The sequence below is a fragment of the Uloborus diversus genome, chromosome 5 (assembly GCF_026930045.1).
Source record: "Uloborus diversus isolate 005 chromosome 5, Udiv.v.3.1, whole genome shotgun sequence".
NCBI lineage: Eukaryota > Metazoa > Arthropoda > Arachnida > Araneae > Uloboridae > Uloborus > Uloborus diversus.
Genome location: NC_072735.1, coordinates 64,890,008 through 64,909,394, shown reverse-complemented (window position 1 = coordinate 64,909,394; position 19,387 = coordinate 64,890,008). Strand labels below are relative to the sequence as shown.

Below are 19,387 nucleotides of genomic sequence, written 5' to 3'. Positions count from 1 at the left end.
TGTGTTTTGTCCTTGCACCGGCACTGACGTCATACTTTGTTTTTCGTATTTTTCTCATAAACTGTGGATCGTACAGGAACGCTTCTTTGGACAGTTTTTATGTACTCCCAACGAAGAATCTAGCTGTGCAGAGTTTATGTGGTCATTTTGGGACTATAAGGGACAATTCGACTGTCAGAGCGTTGTGGAAAGATGCTCTCCATGCGGGTATTGGGTGTAGTACTTGGAATCGGGTGCAATAAGGTGAGATGTTTTTGTTTCTCTAGATGGCCTTAGGAATCGTTCTTCTCTTGAAAGGACAGTGTGACATCAACAACGCAGCATCGCATTGCAGAGCGAACATTTTGAATGACGCTGCTGTGTGGCTGGTGTTCGCATCCGCCGTCGTCCACGCATTTCTGTCCGTTTTCCACATCGACCCCGGACTGCAGCCGCCATTTTCCACTTATGCGAACTATAACAACAAAACCATACCCGGGGAGGAATATTCCGAGGGATTCCCCGACGCCGAATCTTAGCAACAAAAACTGTGCCTAAATTCCAGACTGAATGTGTTGACGAAATTCTGAACTCAAAGTTATCTGGTTGCCTTCTAATATTCAAATCCAATAGTGGAGCCTACTAAGTGATAAAAATGTAAAATAATGATTTTTGCTGATAACGATTCAAACAGCAATCTTGTTTGAATGGACTAGTCATGCAGCTACACTTAATGACAATTATTTAAGCCACTAATGAACTTTCTTTTTCAAATGAACTGAACACTGCTGCATTCCCTATTTTTATAAATTTATTGTTGGTACACATTAATGTCTGTTAAAAATACTTCAAGTCAAAAACTTTTGAGCAAATCTGAAAGTAGAGACAAGAACTATTTGCACCTGGAAAATATGAATGATTTTTCTTTTTTTTTAAAGTACATTTACTTATTATGCAACTTACTACCAAAAGGCTACATATGATCCTATTTCAATTGAATTCAACTATCTCGTTTGAATGGACTAGTCATGCAGCTACATTTAATGACAATAACTTAAGCCACTAATGAACTTTATACTTCAAATGAACACTGCTGCATTCCCTATTTTTATAAATTTATTGTTGGTACACATTAATGTCTGTTAAAAATACTTCAAGTCAAAAACTTTTGAGCAAATCTGAAAGTAGAGACAAGAACTATTTGCGCCTGTAAAATATGAATGATTTTTCTTTTTTTTTTTAAGTACACTTAGTTATTATGCAACTTACTTCCAAAAGGCTACATATGATCCTATTTCAATTGAATTCAACAATCTCGTTTGAATGGACTAGTCATGCAGCTACATTTAATGACAATAACTTAAGCCATTAATGAACTTTATACTTCAAATGAACACTGCTGCATTCCATATTTTTATAAATTTATTGTTGGTACACATTAATGTCTGTTAAAAATACTTCAAGTCAAAAGTATACTTCAAGTCTGAAAGTAGAGACAAGAACTATTTGCGACTGTAAAATATGAATGTTTTTTTGAAAAAGTACACTTAATTATTATGCAACGTACTTCCAAAGGACTACATATGATCCTATTTCAATTGAATTCAACACCTCCTTTTTATAAATATTTTAACCTTTCATCACCATCATGTTACTTTTTCTGGCATCTAAATATTTTTATGACTGCTCATATAATCAGCATATTTTAGACAGTTGAAATTCGAATTGCTCACATTTCGTTGAAGATGATAAAATATAAACTAGTTTTTACATGTTTAGTGTCATTTTTGTATTTCTTTCAATTTTAAAATGCTCAAGTATTGTAACTATACTATCATTGCTGTATTATTTTAAGTAGTTTTAAATGTGTCAGCCCAATTTACAAAATATAAAAAATAATTGCTTTATCACCAAAAAAAAAAAAAAATCAACGAGCTTCAATTTCAGGAGCTTAATATTTGTCATCAACAGCTCATAATTTTCATGTTAATTATATTACTGTTTAAAAATTTTTAACTTGAGTTTAAAAAAAATAGCTCAAACATTGAATTAGGCTTGAATTTTTGTGTAACTTATTTTCTGTGTTGTTATTTATTTAACTTTGTGTGATGTAACGAATTCCTTCCGATATCTAAATAATTTTCGAACATATTAATAAAATATTTATTAATTTTTGACTTACTACTCTTATTTTTTCTGTGCCTAGTTCTTTGTATGTTCCCTAAATTTAGTTGTTTTCATCACTGCAAAACATTTTATGAGATCATGGTAAAAGAAAAAATAATTCTATATCAAAAAGTTCTGAATTGGGTTGTTTCCAAAATTTTAAAAATATTTTTTTCCTGAAAGAGCATACTTAAAGATAGAGGATTTAACCACTTTTTAAATAATTTGACAAAGTTTAATAATTTTTAACAATTATTTTAATTGTTGCACAGATTCAGTTTCATTTTTGTTGCTTCCGCACATGACATCACAAGTAATGAAATGCCATTAGCGCAGAGCACAATACATATTAAATTTGCTTCTTTACTCACATGTACTGGCAACGCTGTAGATAGTAAGCAAGGAGCGCAATATTAAATTCGCATATGCTGGCAACGTGGGTAGCAACAAAGCGTAAGCATTCAGTACGCCAATGGAGTAGTGTGCAAAGTACATCACTTGTGACGTCATGAAGACAACGTCTTTTTTTTTTTTTCAAAATCGGACATTAAAAAAAATTAAATAAAAAATAACTGTTGGAAAAATAAAAGTTTTTTCTGGCTCCATGTTTTCTTTTTTTTTCGTTTATTCTATCAATATCAGTGATTAAAAGTAGTACTTTTGACTGAAGGAAACAACTCCATTAATACACATTGTTTTAAACTAGTTTGATTTAACACAAAAAATTGTTTTAATTGCTTTTGAGTTCGTGATTTTCAAATCTCATTCCATTAAAATTATCAATAAATGAAATGTAAAAAATCAATGAATACCAAATCGCACCTCTAGTGCAAAAAAGACACAATTAAAATTAACTACTTTCTCAGGAGATGCATTTAAAAAAAATTTAACCAAAGCTTTTAAAATGTAGTTTTTGTTTTAATTTACCTTTGCGTGATGTTAAATAATGTTTTGGATTCTTATGATTTTAATCGGGTATTGTTTTTAAATGTACGTCATGTACGTTCAATTTTGTGCAATAATTAAGGAATTATCTGTTGTTTTAATTCCGGCAATTATTTGAATGTTCTCAAATAAATTATTAAGTAACACAAATAAAGACATGACTTTTTTAGAGCAAGAAGAACTCAATAATCATTTAAATCTGAATTGACTGCCATTTGTACTCCCCCCCCCCCCCAGTTATGTCTTTGGTGCACTGGAGGTGCGGTATGTTAAATGTTCATATGGTGCGTGCGTGTTCATTTATTTATTTACCTATTTATTTTTTAAGCCGATTTATTGTCTTTTATTTCAATACTCTTATAAAGGCTGAACAAATTTTTCGTGAAATGCATTGTCACTAGAATGTCACGTTACTATTCGAAACGATGTGATCTCCTTGAGTAGCTATGGAGCATTCTATTTTTTCAAAATTTCCAACTGAACGTTCTCAAATTCGCCCTTCTGATATAAGTGAGAAAGAATATGAAGAATGACAAATTTAAAATAGTTTCATTTTTAACAATTATTATCTTTTAAATACTACTGCTTTGTATGCAAAGTAGAAAACTCGTAAATAGATATTTCAAAACAGAAACTATGAATAGTTTTGTTTTCATTCTCATATAGGGGGCTAGAAGTTCCGTTTTTCATATCTACAACTTCTTACTTCTTTCATAAATGAGTTTTATGAGCAATTTATTTGCATAAACATTTTCAAGATGCTATCGTTAATTCTTTCGATATGGAATTTAAAAATGTTAACTATACATTTTTAGGAAAAAAGGTATCTGCACATTTTTTTTTTTTTACTTTTCTAGTTTTTTTTTTTTGGAAAAAACATTTGTGTGATGCAATTGATCGTTAGTTCAGAACAACATTGTGATACAATAGAGTTGTTTCCTTCAGTCAAAAATACTACTTTTAGTCACTGAAATTGATAGAATAAGCAAAAGTAATAACATGGGCCCAGAAAATACTTTCATTTTCCCAACAGTTATTTTTTAATTATTTTTTTAATGTACGATTTTTCTAACGGGCTTGGTCTTTATGACGTCACAAATGATGTACTTTTGGCGCATCTGTCTGCCGCAATGGGGTCGTTTCCAAAATTTTAAAAGTGTTTTTTTCTGAAAGAGCATGCTTAAAAACATTTGATATATTTGTTTACGTTTAATATTTTTAAAAAATTACTTAAATCGGAGCGTTTTCATTGTTTACGGCTTCTGCCGATGACGTCACAAATGATGAAATGCCATTCAGTGTTGTCATTCACAGTGCAAAATATTTAATTCGCATTTTTACTCACAACGCATTGGCAGCGACATGGTAGGCGTAGAGCGCAATACTTAATCCTTGCTTGATTATCATAACGTGGAAACGTAGTAGAAAGATGCGGCAAAGTGCATTGTTTGTGACATCATCAAGACCACGCCTTGTTTGAAAAATCGGACATTTAAAAAAATTAATTTAAAAAAAACTGTTGGGAAAAGGAAAGTACTTTCTGGGTTCATGTTATTTTTTTTTTTTTTGCTCATTATATCTATTTCAATGACTAAAGGTAGTACTTTTGACTGAAGGAAACCACCCCATTCCACGCTATGATGATCACGAAGCGAATTAAATTGCCCTCTACGCTTGCTATCAATCATACCGTTGCCAGTATACGTGAGTAAAGAAATAAGTTAAATATTACATTCTGCGAATGGTAACAGTGAATGGCATGTTATCATTCGTGATGTCATCGGCAGAAGCGTAAACAATAAAAGCGCACCGATTTAAGTAATTTTTTTTTAATATTAAACTTAGTCAAAACATTTAAAAAATAGTTAGATCCTGTGTTTTTTAAGCATGCTCTTTCAGAAAAAAATACTTTTAAAATTTAGGTAACGACCCCATTGATAGATAGTGCTAAACAATCGTTAGTTCATTTGATTAGAAGATGACATTTTTTATGGAAAAGCTTAACTGAATAATATGTGAAACAAGTGCCGTTTCCTCAACCTACACCAGTTTCTACATTAATAGTATTTTTTATATCAAAATTGACTTACGTTAAATAGAAAACCAATCAACTAACTTTTTCATGATGATTTTTTTTTTTTTTTTGCTTTGTTATAAACATGATTCTAAGTTTCTAATATTTCTCACTGTTAAAAAATATCTCATATATCTGCATAGGGATTGCAATACCGGTATACCGAATAAAGGTATTTGGAGCAATTTTGCAATATTGTAATACCAGTATTTGCTGAGGTAAAATACCGGAATGCCTCAAGTCCGATACTTGTGTCAAACAAAACAAAAGCAATTTTTTTATATTTTTGTAATGTTATGGAAAATTCAACTTTTTTTTTCTTTTTCTTCCATTTAATTTAAAGTGAAATTTTCTAGCAACGTCTTGTCAAAACCAGTCAATCCAAACCAATGAGCGTGTTCCGTTCATTTCAAAGTGACTGCTTAATTTGGAGGCTAACACACATCTACAAAAGCTTGCATCCCTGAAAGCTAATAGATACTTCCATTTCCGCCTGTAAACTGGATGTTTGACTTTCAATCTCATCGGTGGACAGACTATAAAGACTTTTTACTAATTTGGTTTGCACTAAAAGTATGACAAAAATAAAAAAAGACTTCTTGAATTATAAACCGCAAAAAATGAAATTGCTTTTCATATCGTTATATTTATATGTTGCTTTTTATGTATTTACATTTATGCTAATTTTAAAGCAGTTAATAAAATTTGAATGAAAAAAATTAGGGAAGAAATATAGGCGGTAGAAAGTTATTCGCTCAAAGCTGCATACCGCGTGTTCTCCTCTCAAGTTTCTATTTTTATTTTTATTAGCTGCTTTAGAATTTACATAAATATCTATTTGAGAGAGCAACAGCAATTTTCGAGTGTTATAAACAGAAGTCTTTTTTATTTTCTACTTTTTAATGCGAACCAAGCTAACAGAAATAGTCTAGATTCATCTCGTTTTTTAACATTTTATTCATGTAATGCTATGCAGTTTTTCTTTTTAATTAAAATAAAATCACCTTCAGAAGGGTCCGATGGTACTAGGGCTGCTTTGCAGACTGTACTTCGTTTTCTTCAGATGGCGTTAATTTTCTCTTTTTATAGCAATCCTTTTCTTCATTTTCATTTTTTTCTTAGGGTTTAAGAAAGCTTGTTGTCGGTTTTGCTCGCTTCATTATGCATCAACTTTCACTTAGAATGTACTATTTTAAACAGACTGTATGTTTCCAAAAGAATACGCAGTAAATACTGGATGAAAAATCAATGTGAATGCGATGTATACTCTGGTTAGCAAAGGTCGTTTTGACTATGACCTATGACACACACGAGACCAGACCAGCAAAAACCTCTATCGTCTCAAATTCCAGTTATGCTATCATTTTCGGATTCGAAGCCCAATGATCTTTAAAGCAGCAAACAGAAACATTTTCTTCAACTCAGAAACACAGGAATTGTCTTCAAGAGCTGAGGGGGCAGTGGAAAAAAGGGAGAAATGCGTTCCACGAATAGACTTTCTAGGAAGATTAACAAAAGAACAGTCGTTTCGCGCACTTTCTTGGAAGACGAGTAAAGGGGTGAAATTCACAGGTTTTACATTTAAGATGAACATTTCAAGTTCATGGTTAAAGATCATTCAAGTTAAAAGCCATTTCGCTCTGTTATCTGGGTTAGTACTGTTCTTTGGTTGCTCTCTTTCTTAAAATTGTGATTCCTTAGAAAACCGAAATGATAGGAGTAAAAAGAAAGTATAAGATTTTTTCAAGTGATGAAAAAAGGAAAATCGTAGAATATTGGCCAAGTTAGATTTGCAGCAATTGCTAACCTCAAGAGAATAAATAATGAATCCAAAAAAAAAAAAAAAATCAGGGACCAAAAAGCAATAAGTCTTTTTCTTGAAAAAGATATGCTTAAAGTTTCTTTTACTGTCAAAATGATTCCTTAAACTTGCAATAAAGCACTTAATAATGTAATAATAGAATAAATACCTAACAAAACTAATACAGAGGAATTTTAATCAAGAGTCCACATTGTCTTTAGTATCGATTTCAAATTTTCACCATCATATTCCAAATTTCTATAAAGTTTCTCAAAGCCCCCGTATCTCAAAACCTCTTTATCTCGATTTTTTTTCTTCACTGTGAAATTCGAAGTATACAAATTCGACTGTATGCAATATTCCCACTGCGCCACTCATAAAATTAAACATATTTAGCAATTTGCAGAATCAATGACGAAGAAAGGCTGCATATACGTGGATTTAACAAATCAATCTCATTTCTAAAGCGAAGTCTCAAATTTCAGTCAATTATCAAAAAATTGTCGCAGTTGAGGGAGGCGTCTTTATGCTTGAGGAGCAGATTCTCAATGGCATTGGGGGGGGGGGGGCAAAGTGACTTTTTGACCTTTGTTACTCAGAAAAAAGTCGTTTTGATTTTTTTTCTTTTTCTTCTTTTTTTCTTTCTTTTCTCTTTTCTTTTTCTCTTTTTTTTTTGAGACAAACGTTTCGGGGGGGGGGGGGGTTGTCCCCAAACCCCCCCTTAGCTACGCCCCTGTTTTCGGTATTAGCTAAGCATTAAAAAAATCATTATTAAAGAGTTTTCAATTTAACTTATTCAATATCTAATTCTAAATGTACATTTCTTTCCCCCATGATACAGAACCAAAATCAATCAACCGAGGTAAAAATTTTGCTTCAAAAGCACGAACTAGTATAATATCATTAGATATAAGTGGCAAAAAGATTGCAGAATAATATTTTCATTACGGCAATTCCACGTCAAATCAATCAAAAAAAATAATAATAACAAAAAAAAATTTTTGACCTCACCATTTCCGATTTAATGAAATTTGGTGTGAGGGACACATATGCCAAGATAATTTATCCTGCTAATTTTTGGAATTCTACTTCAAAAAATTTGCGAAATACAGGGCAGTTAAAAATCTGAAAAAGTACGAAGAAGACGAAAAGTTGTGATTTATAGTAGAATAAAATTTCTAAACCCATTGTAAAGCTAACACGACAAAAGCTTTCTTACGACAGGTTTAAGTTTCAAGGTCATTCACCGTGACTTTTGACCTTGAATATCTCAAAACATGCCTTCTTAAAATTTCTTCAAAAAATATATTTTATAGCTCTGATACTATTCTTCCACTTCCCCAAAACTTAGACTGGGATTGCAAAGGCAAGGTACTGAAAAAAAAAATCAGGAATGTTTACATGTTTTACTTTGTGGAACTCCATATGTCAAGTCAGTCAACTTGTTGACCTCCTCATCATTTCCGATTTTAATGAAATTTCGTGTGAAAGACACACATGACAAGATAAGTAATCCTGCCAATTTTCAGAATTCTACTTCAAAAATTTTACGAAATACAGGGCTGTTAAAAGCTTAAAAAGTGAGAAATAAACGGAAAGTTGTGACATGTAAATGTATTTTTCACTACAGGTTTAAGTTTCAAGGTCTTTCACTGTGACTTTTGATCTTGAATATCTCAAAACACGTCTCCTTAGAATTTCTTCAAAAATATATAGTATTTTGTAGCTCTAACACTGTTCTTTCACTACTCCAAAACGTAAGCCGGGACCGCAATGGCAAGGGACTGCAAAAAAAAAAAAAAAAAAAAAATCAGGAATGTTTACATAATTTTGTTAGATGCTTTACATTATTTCTGTTTTAATATTATTGTTTTAATTTTTTGGGCGTATTCTTCATAAAGTATGCATATTTTGACAAATCGACAGGTCTCTTAAATAAAAGCTAGAATATGGCAGAACTTTTATTTGATAACCGTAATTTTTATCTGTAATTAGCAACAGATCTTGGGGGGGAAAAAAACAGCAAGTTTTAGCCTATGATAATGCTTCCCGTATAAAAGCAGAGTTTTGTTTGCATTTCATGAATAATATTAGGACAGAAATAATGTGAAGCGTGTAACGAAAATTCAGTTGACTCTCAAAACTCAAAGTCCCAAGGGATCGGCTAATAGCTTCAAACTATCAATAGTTCGAGTTACGGGAAGTTGTACGTAAATATTCCTGATTTCTTTTGCAGTACCTTGAAATTGCGTCCCCAGCCTAAGTTTTAGAAGACAAATGTTAGAGCTATAATATGTATATTTTTAAAGAAATTCTAAGGAGGCGTGTTTTCAGACATTCAAGGTCAAAATTCACGGTGAATTGAACCAAGACGAACATTTGAAACATTCATACCGTTGACACACGGTGAACCTTGAAACTTAAACCTGATGTGAGAAAACCATGTTTTATACCAATAGAAAGCTCTACTCTTTAACTTTACAATGATTTTTAAATTTTTGTTCTACTGTTATTAGAACAAAAGTTAAGTTAGTTACAGTCATTTGCATGTCACAACTTTCTGTTTATTTCTCACATTTTAAGCTTTAAACAGTTCTAGGTTTGTAAGATTTTTGAAGTAGAATTCTGAAAATTAGCAGGATTACTTATCTTGTCATGTGTGTCCTTCAAGAAATTTCATTAAAATTGCAAATGGTGAGGACGTCAGGAAGGTGACTGACCTCACATATGGAATTCCACAATTAATACATGTGAACATTCCTGATTTTTTTTCAGTACTTTGCCATTGCGATCCCAATATAAGTTTTGGTGTAGTGGAAGAATAGTATCAGAGCTATAAAATATATTTTTTTTGAATAAATTTTTAAGGGGCATGTTTTGAGATATTCAAGGTCAAAAGTCACCGTGAATGACCTTGAAACTTAAACCTGTCGTAAGAAAAGTCATGTTTTATATCAATACAAAGCTCTATTCTTTAGCTTTACAATGGTTTTCGAATTTTTATTCTATTATAACTAGGAGAGAAGTTACAATCATTTATTTGTATATCACAACTTTTCGTCTTCTTCGTACTTTTTCAGATTTTTAACTGCCCTGTATTTCGCAAATTTTTTTGAAGTAGAATTCCAAAAATTAGCAGGATAAATTATCTTGGCATATGTATCCCTCACACCAAATTTCATTAAAATCTGAGATGGTGAGGTCAAGAAGGTGAATGATTCTGACATGGAATTGCCCATTACTAGATGGTGAGATAAATCGCAGTTTTGCGCGTATTCGTGCATCATGCTTTAATTTTTTCTATTTCCCTGATCGTCTTCTTTTCCCCTTTTGTGATAGTTAATTTTGAGTGTAATTTCAAATGTATCTGTTTTATGAATAATTTATTCCAACCTTCAATTGCAGTAATACTTCGTTATTTTCTTTTCAACTGTTATTGTTTTTCTCAACTGTACTGAATGATTGAATTTTGAAAAAGAAACTTTTTCTTGTTAGTAAAAAAAAAGGTAATATGCTGTCACCGGTATTGGTTTGTTGTCGTGTCTCTAAAGGCTAATAATAAAAATCAAACACAAACCTTTCCTGCTCATGAGAAAATGATGTTAATATCGTAAAAGTATCATCTCCCGGAAAGAAATTACTACTAGCTATAAATCTAAAATATATATGATATTAAGTACACACAATACAAAAGAAACACACACACACACAGACAGGGGCGTAGCTAAGGGGGGGGGTTTGGGGACAAACCCCCCCCCCCCCCCCCGAAAAAGTTAGTCCTCAAAAAAAAAAAAAAAGAGAAAAAGAAGAGAGAAGAGAAAGAAAAAAAAAGAAGAAAAGGAAAAAAATTCCAAGCGATTATACACACACACACACACACACACATATATATATATATATTATCTATATATATATATATATATATATATATATATATATATATATATATATATATATATATATATATATATATATATATATATATATATATATATATATATATATATATATATATATATATATATATATATATATTAACCCCCCCCCCCCCCGAAAGTCGGGTCTAGCTACGCCCACTGCACACAGAAAGATTTGATTTTTCCAAAAATAAAAGCAAAGAAATCGAATTATTTGAAGAATAAGGACTTCTAGACAATTAGAGAAAGTGTATCGCGCATTGTTAGCAGTACCACCGACCTGCGTGAGTTCAGAAAGAATATTTTCAACTGTAGGAAAGTTGCGCACTAAATAAGTCTTGGCACTAATTTGTCTTGGCTTACAGACAAGACAATTCAAATAGATGCATTATGTGTTTTACTATTATTGATTTTTTATGACATTGTGTTCCTTCATTTTATATTTGTTCACAATAGTTTTCATAAATAATACAATTGTAGTACAAAATTATGAAACTGTGGCAACAGAACAATATGTTTTCAAGCATGTTTTGAGAAATTTCAAATACCGGTATTAATACCGGTATTCCGGTATCACGTTTTAAAAATGCTGAATACTGGTATTCCATTTTTGGTCCGGTATTGCAATTCCTACTTCTACAGTTTTGGGGAGGGTGACCCTAAGCGGGCAGTTTAACGAAGAACGATCAAAAATTGTAGTTTTTGGCTTTTTATCGAAAAAATTTTGGTTTTATTTCCTAGGAGGGATCGTGACCTTTAAAATAAAAAGTGATTCTTGCATCATTTCAAACACAATATTTATTTAATTATCAAATGTTACAAAACTCTTGAAAAACCCGCTTGGCCTAAAGCGGGTAAGCCGTTCAGGTAAAGCGGGGTAAGCTTACTTAACTAATTGTGATTTGGTACATATGTCAGTAAAATATAAAGTAATAAATGATTGAATCAGCTGACTGGCTAACTTCTATTATATATTTTTAAAAAATATAAGCTAGATTTTTAATTTAAATTGAGATAAATCTCAGTCAGCACATTTGTTTATAAAACATAAAGAAATAATTGAGTAAATTATTAGATTAGCAAATTAACATCATAAAATTTTTTTTTTTTAGTTATACTAAACAAACAGTTTGTTTCGCACTCTTGGCTTCCTTAAGAAGTTTTCCATCTCCAACTCAAGTCACTTTCCTATGCCGGGCTGATGAGTGCTAATAAGCACGAAATTTACAGTCCCTCGGCTGGAAATGACTGAGCTGGCGGTGTATTTCATATATTTCTGCTATAGCCCCTGGCTAATGGGCGGTAATTTACTGAATATACTTTGCCTCGCGTTCAATCTTCGAGTTGAACCGAACCATTGCTTCGGTCACGCGTCTAGTCTGCTAATTCTATATTAGCTACCAGTTTGTTTCGCACTCTTGACTTCCTTAAGAGGTTTTCCATCTCCAGCTCAGTCACTTTCCTATGCCGGGCTGATGAGGGCTAATAAGCACGAAACTGCAGTCCTCGGCTGGAAATGACTGAGCTGGCGGTGTATTTCATGTATTTCTGCTTTAGCCCTGGCTAATGGGCGGTAACTTACTGTTATATTAGTTCCTTAGAGATAAGGCATCAAAGTCTTCAAAACTTCAGATTAGTTTTCGTTCTTCATAGTCCAAAAAGAAGAAAAGAAAAGGAAGACAGAATAACAGAAACAGTAGAAAATGAGAACAGAAAAAATAGTTTCTCTCAAAAATGTGTATTATATGATTTTATGCGTTCTTTATTTATTGCAACACCTTTCTCTACCATCACTCTACCTGTATGAGGAGTTTGATGTTTATGACAACACAAGCTTTAGTAATAATGAGGCGATATAGGTAATGGTGACATCAAGATCAACAAAAATTAACTAAACAAGCCTATTTTCCCTTGAGATTGATCTTGCTACAATGTGTTCTTTCAGAATCTTCTGTTCGTTATGATTGTCCAGCATTTTCCGTTACTTAAAGTAGTTATTACTTTTTGAATCCCTTTTTGAAATTTATTCCTTTCATTTATTTCTAAAATTCTGGTAAATCCTAAATAGATCTAGAAATTAATGTTAATACTGATAATAATAAAAATATAGGAATATAAATAATATAAAAAATAAATAATAAAAATTACAAAAAATCATTAAAAGTCTATCAGAAATTTTATTCACGCTTCGGAAAAACTGAAATGTCGGAAAACTTTTGTTTTCTGTTAAGTCAATGAGAAAAAAGTTTTGTGTTGATGTTTTATCTGATTTTATTTAAAAAATAAATATATTCATAGTTTCGTTCATTTTTAAAAATGTCATGAAAAGTTTTTTAGTGGGAAAAATAGTAAGAATTTCTTCTATTTTTTTAAGATGGAACTATAAAATGAAAGCGAAAAAAGAAACCAAACTGCACTTGATTAATGCTATTATTATCTTATCTTTTTAATTTTTTTAAATCAAAGTTAGCTGTTCTCCCAGAAAGATTTTCTCTCTCACTAAGAAATATTATTTTAATACCTTGTTTATTTTTCAGGTATTGACAGGATGTTTGATGATATTAGTTGCGAACACGAATTTGAACGAAGTCAAGAAACAGAGAAGGGCCGAAAATCTTAACAACGCCATCACAATTGGAGTATTTCTAGTAGCCATTCTCAACATACTCATTTCGGCCCTAGGAATCAAAAACAGCGACGACCTGCAAGCAGCCCTTGTTACTGCACTCGGCACAGCGACGGGCGCATAGTTTCATAAAACGAACACCAGCTCATAGTAAAACCGATGAATTTCCCCCCTTTCTTTTTAATTTTTCCTTCGGCTTCCATTTGGTTCACCTTATTCCTACATTCCTACACCCTCCCCCCCCCCTCCATTTCTTTTTTTTTTTTTTTTTTTTTGTATGGAAAGCACTTACTAGGTCATATTATACTTTATTTATATAAAAATAATTCAATGCAAGTGTAAACTAAAAAGAGAAAACCATTTACTTTTTTCCGTCGATCATTTTCACCAAAATAAAATTATCACCAAATTAAAATTTTAATCATAAAATATCGCCTTAAATCTCCATCTGAAAGTTTTCTACATGGAGTAGAGCCAGTTTGGTGACTCCATCATTGGTTGTCCATCACATTTTTGACAACATTTTTATTTTGCTGAACGGTCGACGGAATAATACGTATCAAAAATTCGGTTTTGAGCCGATGGAAGTTAAATAGCTATATATCTCATCTCAAAAATACCAATTCATTTCACCATAGAAATTCTGCTTTTTACTTGAAAAAATGAAAAACACATTTTTAATATGATTTTTATCACAGAATAACGTTTTCTTTCTTTGCAAACTTTTTTCTTTAAAAGCTTATTTTTCCCTTTTAAATCATTGTGCTTACATGTCATTTTAAAGATGTCATTATTTTCAATTTCATCTCATTTGTGAGGATTCACCCGCAAGTAATATATTAAAATGAAATTCGTTCCTTGATTTTGTTTCAAGTTTTATTTTAAGAATTTTTATCAGCAACTGAAAAATAAAAGAATGAAACATTTTAAGTATTATGATTGAGAAATTTTTTGGAATATATTATGTTTTTTGTTAAATGTGTTTTCCGCGCCTTGATATTTTTGTAAGAAAGCTTCAAAAATCATTTTTTAATAAAAGTATTTCTATTTAAACTGTGTTTTGCATTACTTTTATTCGAATATACAAAAGAAAGTACGATTTTAATTGAATGAAATCATACACAACAGAACAAAAAGGGGGCCAGTCATTAATTACATAAGGATGATTTTGGCAATTTTTGAACCCCCCCCCCCTTAATTGCTGGAGAAGAAATGTTTTTACATTTTTGCAAGGAAAAAGTACTAAAAGCAAGGGAGTTCAAATTTCAAAGAGGGGGGGGGGGGGCTAGAGCCCACACATATGGGCGCCCTTGAAAATATACTTTTAAAAAAAATCTAAAGGCATTTTGTGTACGTTTGGTTTGTACTAAAAAAAGTATGAAATTAAACAAAATAAAATGATTTCTTGATTACTACTTTCAAAAACTAGTTATTCTTAATGTTTTAACTTTTATGTTAATTGTAAAAATAGCTCATAAAATTTAAATCAAAAATTAAGAGAAGACGAACTAAGGCGGTATAATAAAAGCTATTCGTATAAAGCTGTGTTCCACCAATTTTACTTCTCAAATTTTTAATCTAAATGTCATTGGCTACTTCAAAATTAACCTAAATATAAAATGTTAAGATTCACTGTAGTTTTTTTTTTTTTTTTTGAGCATTGTAATTAAGAAATGGTTTAGGAGAATTAATGGGAAGAAAAAGTAAAATTGTTTAAAAAGCATACCTTTTTCAAAGTGAACAAATTGAAAATCTATTTTGAAAGTATAGTACAGAAGGAAAAAACGATGAATTTTATAATAAAGCTTGCATCGAAACATTATTTTTTATTTTTGGCGGAGAAGTTGCACCTTATAGAAAAGTGAACATTCTCCACTTTTTTAAATGTTGTAAAGTGAAGAATAAAACATTTTTCTTATCTAATATTTTCTATTAGGTTATAAAAATTATTTTCAAATGGATGCGTAAATAAAAGAAACAATAAATGAATAAACAAATTAACTAACGTATGAGAAACAAAATCAATGAATAATTAGGAAAAAGTAAGTGAATTAATGAAAAAATAAGTGAATTGTGAAATGAAGGAGTACGTATGTGATTTCAAAAATAATTGAGTAATTTAACCGAGGCAAAGTAAAATTAAAGTTTTCATTTTGCTCCGGATGCATTTGACTATTACACAAACATTTAAAATAGAAATAAGCTTAACATTAAATAAATTACTGCGCTGCATATATGTACGACCCGATTAATTTTTAAAGTGTTAATAGCAACAGCTTTATTATTTTATAATCTTGTATAATTAAAAACTGAGCGTATGTACCTAATCTATGTATGCCCAAGCTTCTTCTCCCGAACGACAGTGAACTGACCATCGAACCAGGTATCGATGTATCCGTAATCTTACCGTCTTCATGTTTGGCTATTTGACATAATCTTCCGATAATAATTAGCGGAGATATCAATTAAAAACTATTAATTATGACACTTAGATTTCGACATAAAATCCCAATTTTTCGAAGGCTTTCCTCCATTCAAAATTATTACTCAGTGCTTCATCTCAACTTTCCGCAACAATGCTTTTATTAAAAGGTATAGCGATGAAGAAAATCATTGAGATGAAAGATCTGTTGCCATTTTTTTTCTCGAATATGAACAGGTAAAAATTCTTGCTTTTGTTTCGAGGCTAGTCCTGTAATCAGGGGATTTAAAATGTTTACTTTTTGGGGGGGGGGGGGGGGGGTTCCGCAATCTGCCGCAAAATTTTACTGATTTTTTTTTTGTTTCAAGCCTGAGTGTTGAACTCGCGTCACTTGACATAACTTTTATTTTCGAGGTGGACCGTGCAAAGCCGGCCGACGCAGCTAGTAACAGAAATAATTTTTGATTTTCAACAAAATATTGCAATATGAGTATGAGTTCTTGAAAATTGCTAGCATTATCATTTGTTTTGATTTCAAAGATCACTTTTACAAGACTGGAAGAGACCAAATATGCTATTTATAGTTAAAATATTATCAAAATAAGTGGATCTAAAAACAGAGTAAATATTTCACCATTTCATTCCCCTATTTATTTTATTTCATACCTTTAGTGCGAATCAATGGTATAAAAAGTGTCTCTCGAATTACAAAGCATTTATTTTTTAATATACAGTGGCTCCCAAAAGTGTTCGTACACCTTGAGATTTTGTAGTAAAACGAAAAATAACGCAAAACTGAATTAGAATTTGAAGTCCAATTTTTTTTCACACCATTCCTATGCCATTCTGAATAAAACCCAGTAGTTTTTTTTAGGATATTACCAGATTTTATTTTTGAAATTTGTCAAAAAAACGAAGAGACAGAGAAAAAATACGTCACAAAAGTCATCGTACACTGAAATAGTTTCGAATAAATTCATGATTAAAATTATCATGTGTGGTTTTTTTTATTATTTTTGCATTGTAATAATACTGTAAAGTCATTTGCCTTTAATGTTTTGTGCATTTATTCCCCAATATTCTGCTTAATATTTTAAAAATGGCAGGTGTGCACAAAAAACAACAAACACGATTCGAAATTTGATTTTTTAACTCACAGTAGCCGTTAAATTGGTTTGAAATGTCTCTAAATTGGTTAATTTATACCATTATACAGTGAAGGGCTTGATAAAATGCTCTAAAGACAAGAATCGGATCGAAAGCAAGGTAAGAAAAGGTCAACTGGCAAAGTTAACAAAGCGTGATCGGAGGTTTACAGTTAAAACAAATATGAAAAATACACATTTCAGAACTGAAAAAGTTTCTGCAAAATTGAATGAAACATTTTACGTTTATTTTTTACCTAAAATTGTTCGCCAAGTTCTCTGATTAGCTAGATTAAATGGGACCTCGTCCCGCAGAAATTTTCTTGTTCATACGAAACAAAGTAAGCTTACACTTTCCGTCGTAAAATCAATGATAAATAAGCTCAAAACGTTTTGGAACAACGTCTTACTTAGAGACGAAAATAAATTCAACATTTTGGGTTAAATTGTTGTATAATTTTAAATGAAAGAAAAAAATGAGGAATTTAATCTTAAGAACTTAGTTGGATCGGTTAATCAGGACGGTGAAGGTGTTCTTGTGTGAGGGTGCATCTCAGCATCAGGACTTGGAAATTTGGAACTTTTTGATGAAATAATGAATTATGCTGTTCATTTAAATATTTTAAAAAGCAATTTAAAACTATTACTCCAAAATTTGGTAATCGGAAACAACTTTGTTTTTTATCACGATAACAATAAGAAACACACGTTCGCGTTTGGTGCCTCAGAATTTGTCCTTAAGCTTAGAAATATCTCCTCAATCGCTAGATTTAAACTTAATGGAACATATTTGGAGATATCTGGTGGCTAGATTACGAAAATACACCATTGAAACAAAAATCGAACTAGAAACAGTAAGACTCGTAGTACGGCTGAACACTTACTCAGAAATTTCACAAAAAAAGAAAGAAAAAACAATGAAATCTATTCCCAGACGTTTAAAAGCTGTTGTTGTTACTGCATGATATCCTACTAAATAATAACTTAGTAAAAAGTTAGATTATTTACTATTCTTTTGACATTTTTTTCAAAGTGTACGAAGACTTTTGTGAGATAAAATTTCCGGCACTTTTTGGTTTTTGATTTTTAAAAAAATAAATTTTAATGTTTTATTAATAATTTTCAAGTAGTTTTGTTAAAAATAGATCATAGATCTTATAATAAAATACCTATTCCTAAACATTAATTCTAACCAATGGATAAGGGCCTATTTCGTTGAAAGTCGTAGGTGTACGAACACTTTTGGGAGTCACTGTATTTTTAAAAAGTTTTGCGGTTATGAATTTTTTTGATGTGGAACTTTTGGAAATTTAAAGCATATTTACCTGTTACCTATCCTTAAAAAAACAACAAAAATAAAAACAAAAACCGTTTTTATTTTTGTTGTAATATGAACGTGTTGCGCATAATAAAAGAATTACGTATTTTTACAGTGAATCTGCTCTGAATATTGTAATTTTGAATGCTTGAACTAAAAAAACAATTTTAAGCAGGCGTACAGCGAAAAAAACTTTTAAAAAAGCATTTAAACTGATGACTTGACTCGAATGAAAGAAAGTTTCGGAAATTTGTATTATTTGAAAAGTTTCAAATGCCTGAAATTCACAAATCATGTCTGCTTAAGTTCAGTCTTGAAAATAGCTAATTTACTTTATTAACTAAATAACTTTAAAACTTCATTGTTTTTGACAGCAATTTCAAAACAGAAAGGCAGGTATTAAGACAGAGAAAGTAACTTAAGAAATATTCGTTAAAAAGACGCAAGTACGATTTGCACAATTTTTGAACTCATTCAAAAAGTTTACTTGGAAAAAAGTATAAAGAGAGCAAAAATGTACTCGTACTCATAAAGTTATGTTTAAGAAATGAATTTTTTGTTAAATAATCAAAACATGTTCATGCTGTACATCAATCTTCTATTTGTGAAATGTATAACAGTACTGATATCATTAGTTGAGACAGATATTGAGAAGCCAAACGATCAAATGTATCAATGATAATTTCAAAAATAGAAAAATATTGAAAGTTTCGTTGGGTGTCGGTCATTTTATTACTCTTATAACTTTAGAAGAAATAGTCCGATACGAACGAAAAATTTTTTGTTCAAAATTTATTTGGCGAGACACCTCATTCCCATGTTTCATCTCCTCATTTAGCCATTTATCGCTCAATTTTGAACAGTTATAAACAACATATTTTCGAGCCTTATTAGAAAGTTTAACAAATATCATATACAAAAATAAACACTAAAATGTTGGAACAGTTTGAAAATTATACTATAACTAGCTGTGTCGCCCGGCTTTGCACAGTCT

The 19,387-nt window shown here is 31.1% G+C and overlaps 1 protein-coding gene across 4 annotated transcripts in view; it reads left to right on the top strand.

The window, feature by feature from the left end:
• LOC129222189 (ninjurin-2-like) overlaps window positions 1-14,519 on the top strand; it is an 89,745-nt gene extending 75,226 nt beyond the window's left edge. For 3 of the 4 annotated variants that reach the window (XM_054856656.1, XM_054856659.1, XM_054856658.1), the window contains one exon: window positions 267-2,118. In XM_054856656.1, the coding sequence (XP_054712631.1) occupies window positions 267-518 (252 nt within the window). In that variant the 3' untranslated portion in view covers window positions 519-2,118. Of the gene's footprint in view, window positions 1-266; window positions 2,119-13,419 lie in introns of those variants that run through there. The other variant, XM_054856657.1, reaches the window with a different exon arrangement.
• The last annotated feature ends 4,868 nt before the right edge of the window (window positions 14,520-19,387 follow it).